The 8,744-nt window shown below is 44.7% G+C and overlaps 2 protein-coding genes across 10 annotated transcripts in view; one reads left to right on the top strand and one right to left on the bottom strand.

Moving 5' to 3' along the window:
* Positions 1-1,858: 1,858 nt before the first annotated feature.
* CUNH1orf74 (chromosome unknown C1orf74 homolog) lies at positions 1,859-7,817 on the top strand. 4 transcript variants are annotated; one of them, XR_013334895.1, is made up of 3 exons: positions 1,859-1,991; positions 2,702-2,760; positions 7,552-7,817. XR_013334895.1 is itself a non-coding variant. In XM_077763155.1 (2 exons), the coding sequence occupies exon 2, from the start codon at positions 2,779-2,781 to the stop codon at positions 3,595-3,597; it is 819 nt and encodes a 272-aa protein (XP_077619281.1). In that variant the 5' UTR covers positions 1,859-1,991; positions 2,702-2,778; the 3' UTR covers positions 3,598-7,817. The 4 variants fall into 4 exon arrangements, 3 of the variants coding, with proteins under 3 accessions (XP_077619281.1, XP_077619282.1, XP_077619283.1); XM_077763155.1 differs by having other exon boundaries at positions 2,702-7,817; XM_077763156.1 differs by lacking the exon at positions 1,859-1,991 and adding an exon at positions 2,047-2,162 and having other exon boundaries at positions 2,702-7,817.
* The window catches only part of TRAF3IP3 (TRAF3 interacting protein 3), a 24,193-nt gene continuing 19,531 nt past the window's right edge, over positions 4,083-8,744 (bottom strand). For 4 of the 6 annotated variants that reach the window (XM_077763149.1, XM_077763151.1, XM_077763150.1 and 1 more), the window contains 4 exons: positions 7,285-7,344; positions 5,828-5,964; positions 4,955-5,068; positions 4,083-4,332 (listed from right to left, as the gene is read on the bottom strand). In XM_077763149.1, the coding sequence (XP_077619275.1) occupies positions 4,240-4,332; positions 4,955-5,068; positions 5,828-5,964; positions 7,285-7,344 (404 nt within the window). In that variant the 3' untranslated portion in view covers positions 4,083-4,239. Of the gene's footprint in view, positions 4,333-4,954; positions 5,069-5,827; positions 5,965-6,753; positions 7,205-7,284; positions 7,345-8,744 lie in introns of those variants that run through there. The other 2 variants (XR_013334894.1, XM_077763152.1) reach the window with 2 other exon arrangements.

Genomic DNA, 8,744 nt, shown 5'->3' with positions numbered 1-8,744 from the left:
ATAGATACCAGGTGTCCTTTCTTGGAGAGTCTGTTATCTCCTTTGGTGGCGACACCACACTCTTGTTCTACTTTCTTGCGTCCACATTGCTCAAGAGTGGAAAGGGAATTAGATGGTGTCACCAGCTCTTCTTTTTATTCACTGTCCACCACACCAAACTAGGTTAGCTCAAAGTTAAAAACAAAACAAAACACAACACTATTGGTAAATTGAGGGAGCGAGTATTGGATCTGGGCCTTGTCCCTTCCCTGTATAATAATTAGGTATCTGGTTTTATGTTCCCATATCATCCTATATTTCGTTTTGCAGAATAATTCGTTCCTTGTAATTAATTGCTCAGCATCTGTGTCCTGCTTGATTACAAAATTGCTGAAAGTAGGGACTGTCTTGGACTTTGTTGCCAATGCCTGGTACATAGTATGTTCTCAGATATAACTGATCCTTGAACAACACAAGTTTGAACTGCATAGGCCCACTTATACTCAGACTGTTTTTTGATAAATATAGTACAGTACTATAAATGTATTTTCTCCTGTTTTTTTTTTTAGCATTTTTTCCCTCTAGCTTTATTGTAAGAATACAGTATATAATACTTGTTGCTATTACAAAAGTATGTTAATGGATTTTATTTTCAGAAAGGCTTCTGGTCAATAGTAGGCTATTTGTAAAGCTTTGGGGGAGTCAGAAGTTATATGCATAATTTCTACTGTGCAGGGCATCCCCTAAAACCTGGGTTGTTCAAGGCTCAACTGTATTTGTCGTGAGAATAAATGAACTAAGGAAGTCTTTCATTTTACAGATTTACTGCTAACCACCATGGAAAAGAAAATAAATACGGCGAAGGAAAAATCCTCAAAATAGTTTCTAGTCTCTGTTTCTGACTCCCTCTGAGCTAAGGACCAGTGTTAGCCTTGGGGTTCCTACATGTTGGCGGGCCACATCTTTATTCCACAGTTGCCTCTCTTCGCCGTCTGAAAACACCGCCAGGGTAGAGCCAGGAGGGGAACCTCATGTGTCGTTCCCTCTGCGTCTGTCCTGCCCATGTAGCAACAAGTCTGGGCCATTGCCTCAGATGAGCTTTCTCAAGAAATTCTTAGCTGGCAGTTAGAAGCGTGAATACTTCAGTGAAATCACCCTTTTTTCTTACTGAGCAGATGGAAGAACCCCTGCATCTCTGCTCATTTATGTGAAGTCAGGAAACTGAATTCCTCCAACTTGAGCTCCGCGAAGGTGGGGTTTTTTGGTCTATTTTGTACATTGTAATAGCACCAGCGCCTAGACTCCTGCCTGACGCACCTTTGTTCAGGGTGAGTAATACTCATGCCCTTCACACCCTGCTTAGAGATGACAAAACTTGGGCAGGACAGCACTTGTGCAGCCACTTGTAGGAATTCAGCCTCTCAAATTTAGGATGTAGGGAGGTCACAGTAGACAACAAACTTTGCAGCGCTAACAGGTAAAGTGCAAAACATGTCGCTTGTCACGGGATAAGCCTCGTTCAGAGGGGGAAGCGCATTTCTCCAGACACAAATCAAAGGATGATTGCGCTGCGTGTCCTCCTCAGGCCTCCCAGACAGAGGAACACAACAGCAGGGCACGACTCAAAGCCACGTGAGGACAGCAGCTACCAGTTTCAATACGTCCCACTTTCGTGCATTTCCGCCTCTCCCCGTTCCTACTCAGAGGGGCGGGGCCGGCTTCTGTCTGGCCGGAAAGGGCCTGAGCGCAGGCGCCCCCACTTCCGGCACAGCTTTGCCAGAGGTTCTAACGCGCGGGCGCGCGGAGGGGAATGGATGACGTCACGGAAAGCGGCGGGAGGGCTTGTGTCGGGCATGCGCAATAGGCCGGTTTCGCAGACTCGGAATCCAGCGCGTTGAAGGGGTTTTCCCGTGTTGCGGCGGAGCGCACGGTCCTCGGCGTGTTCTCAGCAGTGTGCGAAACTGGAAGGCGTTTCTGAGCGCGCGAGCCTGCAGCGGAAGTGGAAGCAGAACGTACGTGTGTGAGAGGGACCTGCCTCATTTAACAAATCACTATAGTATGCCCAGGACAAGATGTGGGGATTGGAGGTAGCCCATCTTTGGAGGGTCCGACCGTCGACTTCGGCCGGAAGGGGAAGGCGGGGCCCGCAGAAGTAAAATACAGCCCTCCTGCAGTTCTAACAGGTTTTATTTATTTACTCTTACGTCTCAGGGTGCAGTGGTTGTAAGTCCACGTTCTTGTGTATTTTAGTTTAATCAGACCGCTATTCCTAGTTACTGGCGAGAGGGTAAGAGGAAGCTGGCAAAGGAAAGAGGGCATTTGGAACCTAGAACTTTATCTCAGAAGTGGAATTTTAGGTGAAATGCCTGGAACTTTGCCAAAGACAGCCCTGCCGTGTCTCTGGCCCAAACTCCTTAAAGTTTGAATCCAAGAAGGTAATTTACAACAGGTAAAATTTATGAGAAATCAGAGAGAATATAAACCTAGCCGTGAGGCCTGAAAAGACACATGAATTTGGGACTAAGGGAGACTAACTCAGCCATAGAAATGAGGGAGGATTGGTGATCCCATCTTGCCTGCTCTGTATTAGCATTTCAGAGCAGAGGGAGGGACAAAATGATAATTTGGAAGATGCTATAAAACTTAGGGAAAAGCTGTTGGCAGGTTTCCTGGTGTGTCACAGGCTGATGTTAACAGTCTCCTGCTACTGCTTTGTTTGTAGGCCCTTCCTCAAGTAACTGGAGCTTGCAGATGCGGTCCAGGGGAGGGAACTACGCCTAGGTAAGGAGGCCATGCTTGATGTTGCTTCCAGATCTCATGTCAACACCAAGTCCTCAGATGCTGGTGGCAGCGGCTCAGCGGACCCTGGGCATGGGAAAGAGACGGGGCCCACCCCCAGCCGTCTGCCTTCACCTAGCTGGAGAGGTGCTGGCTGTGGCCCGGGGACTGAAGCCAGCCCTGCTCTATGATTGCAATTGTGCAGGAACATCAGAGCTCCAGAGCTATCTGGAGGAGTTGCAGGGCTTGGGCTTCCTGACGCAGGGACTTCACATCCTTGAGATTGGAGAAAACAGCCTAAACAGGCTGATTGTCAGTCCTGAGCACGTATGTCAGCACTTGGAGCGGGTCCTGCTTGGTGCCATAGCTTTTGTGGATGTTTCCAGCTCCCAACCTCACCCTTCTATTTGCTCCCTGGACCAGCTTCAGGATTTGAAGGCTATAATGGTTGAGATCATCACACATTTGCAAGGGCTGCAGAGGGACCTGTCCGTGGAAGTCTCCTGCAGCAGACTTCATTCTTCAGATTGGAATCTCTGTACTGTGTTTGGGATCCTCCTGGGCTATCCTGTTCCATATACCTTTCATCTGGACCAGGGAGAGGACAACTGCTTAGCCCTGACCCCACTACGGGTTTTCACTGCCCGGATCTCGTGGCTGCTTGGTCACTCCCCAGTCTTGCTCTATTCTTTTAGTGTCCCAGATAGCTTGCTCCCAGCCCTGAGGGAGATTCTAAACACTTGGGAGAAGGACCTTAGAACTCGATGTAGGACTCAGAATGACTTCACTGACTTGAGTATCTCCTCTGAGATAGTCACACTGCCAGCTGTGGCTCTCTGACTTCAACTCCTCTCTCATGTAGAAGATACTCAGTAAGTGATCAGCTCTGTGTTAGGAATGGTGTCTCAATGACCACTTCTGAGCATCTTGAGAAAACGGAAAATTTCTGTTATCAGTTGTCCACATCTCAGTGGGCATGGGAATAGGTGGTAGTGGCATTGGTTATACATCTATGCCATTTCTATACTAGGGAGTCCTCTTGACTTAGCTGAGATGTCTGTTCATTTTTCACTGGATAGGGGATAGAAGAAAGATTATGGAGAAGGGTGGTGGAAGTCAAGTAGTCTATTCTTGTGTGGTGGTTGTAAATATACCTGCTCTAGTGGGTAATGTCTGCCAGAACGTAGAGGACTAGGTAAGTTTTACTGCGTGTTTATATACCACCAACTGAATTGGACTAGGGAGAGTAGACCAGGATGCTCCATTGTCTTATGTTTTGTGATGTGATGTGTCATTCAGGGGTAAACTATGAGTTCAGAGGAACAGAAACTGTAAGGTGAAGTTTATTTTACAGTAGGTTAAAAAAATAATAACAAAGTCAGAAATCTCTGTGGGAAAACCCACGCTTCAAAGTATGTAAACATTTGGAGTTTTTTGAGTTTCTTGCTTCAAATTTTCACCCAAGCAGTTGTCCTAGGTGATTCAGATCATCAGGCTGTCTTTGTTGGCCAGGAACACTGCCAGTGCTATAGCAATCATTATCATCAGCATTGAGAGCCATTGGCCACATTGCCTCTGTGAGAAGGGAAGGAGAGAAAGAGAAAGAGGCCATGGGTTGTCTGGAGAAGATACAGACAAAAATAATCCTCCTTCTTCCCATTCCAGCCCAGTGGAAAACCTTGGGTCAGTAAAGGAGAAAAAATCTTTTTATATCACTGTCTCTCTCACTTGGTCACTTCCTTTGGGATAAGACCACTTTACTGCTGGTCACTGGTCCCTAAGCCAGGATCACTGGCCTAGGGAACCATACCCAGTGACAGCCAGATACTTAAATACTGGTTAGAGTAATCAAGGATGGAAAATAACACAGCAAAATTATATTATTCTCTATTCATATTCCGTAGTAGTTTTGCTCTTCTTCTCTCACCACTAGCTCATAATAGGCTAAAAGAACACCATTTCATACTTTAGCTAATAGTAGGTCTCTCCCTTTAGGCTCAAGAGTTCCATGAAAATTAGGCTTGGATGCACGAGCAAGTGTTTCCTGACACTTGTTATACTCAAGTATATAAACCAAGCTGAATGGAACAGGCTAGCCTGACGTTGGTATGGGCTGATAAACTATCTGCAAGATTTGGCTAAAGGGGGACCTTTCCCACCATCATTCAGGGTGATACGGGAGGATAGACCCTCTTACTCTGGGAGGCGGCCGTGGGCTCTGGTTCAGCTCTTCTCGACAGTGCTGCAGCTTACGCAGGCAGGAGAGGTACTCGTCACTGAGGTTGTCTAACTCCAAATGCAGTTCCTTGCACTGGAGGGAGAATACCACCAACATCATCACCACCAGTTTATTCTGGGACAGAGCCCAGGTCAGGGAGAGGGCCCTATGTGAGTTACCCCTTCATTTGGAATTTTTACCACCATCCTCCCGTCCCAGCCTTTACTCAGAGATTTTAGTTTGTCTTCTGGCTGTCTTACTTCATTTGCCTGGAACGTGTTCATTTAAATGATTGATTATAATGGGTAAGATAATATTATATATTGTGCATGTCAGTGCTTTCATGTGATTGAGTATGTGCAAGTACTCTGTAAATGGGGACACCAAAAGATGAAGTTCTTATAGCACAAAAGGCCTGGGTGTGGTCTTAGGACAAGCGTCTTCATCAGGACCTAGTTGAGTTGCATGTGGATACTTCCATAGGTTTCTGAGTATGTAGATGGAAAGAGTTTGTTACTTAAAAGACACCATGTAAAGTTTTAAGATAACTCTATGTAGGACAAAGTTTGAGGAGTTAATATGTTTATTAAATGTGTTTGAGTTTAGGCTGACTTTACAAAAGGTAACTATTTAATAAAACCTTGCATAATGGTCTGTATGAATGAAGAAGGAAAAAGATTGACGAGTTAGCCTGAAAACAAAGACATTTTATCTTTATAAAAATAAATGAATACCTGCTGACATCCAGTCACAATTTAAACTTGGAAATCTCTGCTCCCTGGGGCTGTCTCCCAGCAGTTTTGCCTACCATTGTGGTGTGAGCCTCTCACTGTCTTGAGGTCACCGTCTCACCTCCTTTTCCTTGGCCTGGAGCTGCAAAGTCTTCTTTTGCAGCTGGTCTCTGAAATCCCATTCTTTCTCCTTCCCTGTACCCTCAGGTTCCACTTCCTTATTGGAGGGCTTTGGATTCCACACAGGCAAAGCCTGATCTAAAAAAGCAGCCAGATTCTCAGTGATACTGCGGTCCACACCCCTGAGGAATGGCCCTATCACTGAGAGAAGTCTGGAGGGAGGGGAAGAGAAGGGAGGGAATGAGGGAGGTCCTGTCCCTGACTAGACTGCATGGAGTAGAATTTTCTGACTTTCTCCCATTGGGACCCTGCTCAGCCTTGACACAGAGCTGGAATTTGAGCCGCAAGGTTGGCCTTTTACTTTCCTTTGTATCCCTAGTCCCGTATAATGGCAGATATTTCTAGAGAATACTTACTAATCCAGTTTCTTTTGTTGTATTTCTGGGGTAGGTTTGCTGGACGCTTCAATAGAACTAACCCCTTTCCCTTTCTGTTCTTATTTCAAGAACAGAACAATGAGAATGGCTGTCATATAGAATTCATCTTCCTGTGGTTAAGGATGGTTTCTGAGTTACGTGGCTGTCTTAGTGTTGGTGAAGAGAGCACTGAACTAGGAGTCAGAAATTTTAGATTGTTGTCTTAGCTGCATCCTTAATTTTTATGACCATAGACTTTCATTTTCTTGCTTGTGTTATGTGGGTGTAATACTTTCTGCCTTATATTTTACATGGTGATTGTGAAGAGGAAACAAAACCCCACTTGGAGTGGATCCATGAGGAACCTTTGCCCCCCACCCCCCAGATGCATGATGAATCCTTCTCAGGGAGTTAAGGCAGTAGACTCTTGAGAGCTAAGAATGAGGTGACTGTTGCGTGCAGCATGGTGCGGAGGTGTTTTGGAAAGTCAAGTGTAAAAATTGACATTAAATACTGAGTTCAAAATCAATTTATTGAAATGTTTAACACAGACATGTTTTCAGAAAGAGTAGAAATTCTTTTCACAGTTTATGTACCTCTCAGGTTAACACTAACTAGTTGGAGTGTTCTCAAAACCAATGATCAGTCCTTAAAAAGCTCCGCTAGATCCCTGACCTGACAGATTCCTAGAACTGCATGGGACACCAGGAGGTCATGTAGTCCATCCCTCTGCCTCTAGGCAGGCAAGGAACCACCAGTATCTTAGAATTTGTGGAAGTAGGGGCGCCTGGGTGGCTTAGTCGGTTAAGCGTCCGACTTTCGCTTAGGTCATGATCTCGCGGTTCGTGGGTTCGAGCCCCGCGTCGGGCTCTGTGCTGACTGCCAGCTCAGCCTGGAGCCTGCTTCAGTCTGTGACTCCCTCTCTCTCTGACCCTCCCCTGCTCACGCTGTCTCTCTCTCTCCTAGAAATAAATAAAAATATTTAAAAAATAAAAAAATAAAAAAAAAAATAAAAAGAATTTGTGGAAGTAAATTTGCTGACCTTTCTTTGTTAAGAGTTTCTCCTGTTCTTGAAGCTGTAAGGATTGATCCTGAAGCAGACCTGCGGGAAAACACAAGGAACTTGTCTGTACTAGCATATTGACTGTAAACAGTGTCTTTTCAGAACTTTGCTACAAACCTTAATTATTCAAGATGTTCCCATCTGTCATTGGTTGAATTGTGTACCCTCAAATTCATGGGGCGGGAGGGGGTTCCTAACTCCTAGTACCTCAGAATGTGACCTTATTTGGAGTTGGGTTCTTTACAGAGAAAAATCAAGAATTTTAGGACATCAGAATGGACCCTAATCTCATATGACTGGTGTCCTTGTAAGAAGGGGACATTTCAACACAGACCTGCATAGACAGAAGACATAAGAAGAAACATAGGGCAAAGAAGGCAATCTGCAAGCCAGGGAAAGTGGCCTGGAACAGATCCTATCCTCAAAGCCCTCAGAAGGAACCAGCCCTGGCAACACCTTGACCTTGGACCTCTAGCTTCCAGAACAAAATAAATTTCTGTTTTTTAAAGTCACCCATTGTATGGTATTTTGTTATGAATACATTATCCTTATGTCTTTTCCTTCCATGTCTTTACCTTCAAGTCTCTGCTTAAATGTTACCTTAGAAGAAAGATTTTACCAGATGACCCTGTATGAAACAGCAACTGTTTTCCCTTTAATCTGCTTTATTTCTCTCCATAGCAGTTATTACTACCTCACACATTTGTTCATAGAAACTCCATACTTTTTATAGAGCTTAGGCTTCATTAGGGAAGAAACTGTGTCAGTTCTGTTCAGCACTGTATCCTCAGTGTGGATGTCTAAAGTGCCTGGTGCTTGGTAGGGACTCAGTAGATAAGTATTAAATAAATGCAAGGTTTTGAAGTGACTCCTTGTCCACCCAGCTCCTGCTCTGTAAGAAGGTATTAGTAGTGCTCAGCATTTACTGCTGGTTGCCTTTCTCTTTTAATATTCGTTGCACAAAACTTCTCTGTTGGGGTGGCAGAAATTAAGGTGCTGGGCAGCCTGCCGAGCTATTAATTGAATTAGGTTCTCCAGGTTTTCAGCAATGGCCAATATTCCCTTTTCCTCTTTGGCCCCAACAGATAGTTTTGAAATGGACTGAGGCATATGTAGTGTTGAGCTGATTTTCTGAACTATTCCTAGTGACAGAAGTCTATATGACATACTCACGTATGTAATAAGTTACAATGTATGAAATAACTGGCTTAGAAAACCTGTTTTTTTAAATCTGAAAACCGAGGGAAATGGCAATTCTGGGGGAAATTCAGGTGGTTGTCATTGGCATCAAAGGAGAAAAGTAGAAAAGAAAAACACCAGGCTAATATTGACTTGTGAAGAGTTATGTAAATGACCTCTCACTTCCCAAGAAGGTTTGAAAATGCACGAAAGTAGAAGATATGTCCAAGACTGGGCCCCAAAGCCCTTTGTGTGGCAGG

This window comes from Crocuta crocuta, unplaced genomic scaffold, assembly GCF_008692635.1.
Source record: "Crocuta crocuta isolate KB4526 unplaced genomic scaffold, BGI_CrCroc_1.0 scaffold3, whole genome shotgun sequence".
Lineage (NCBI taxonomy): Eukaryota > Metazoa > Chordata > Mammalia > Carnivora > Hyaenidae > Crocuta > Crocuta crocuta.
Note: the sequence above shows the minus strand (reverse complement) of the source record. Positions and strands in the feature narration are given on the sequence as shown.

Coding starts and splice junctions, on each gene's coding strand:
- CUNH1orf74 (XM_077763155.1), top strand. CDS start 2,779: ATGTTGCTTCCAGATCTCATGTCAACACCAAGTCCTCAGATGCTGGTG.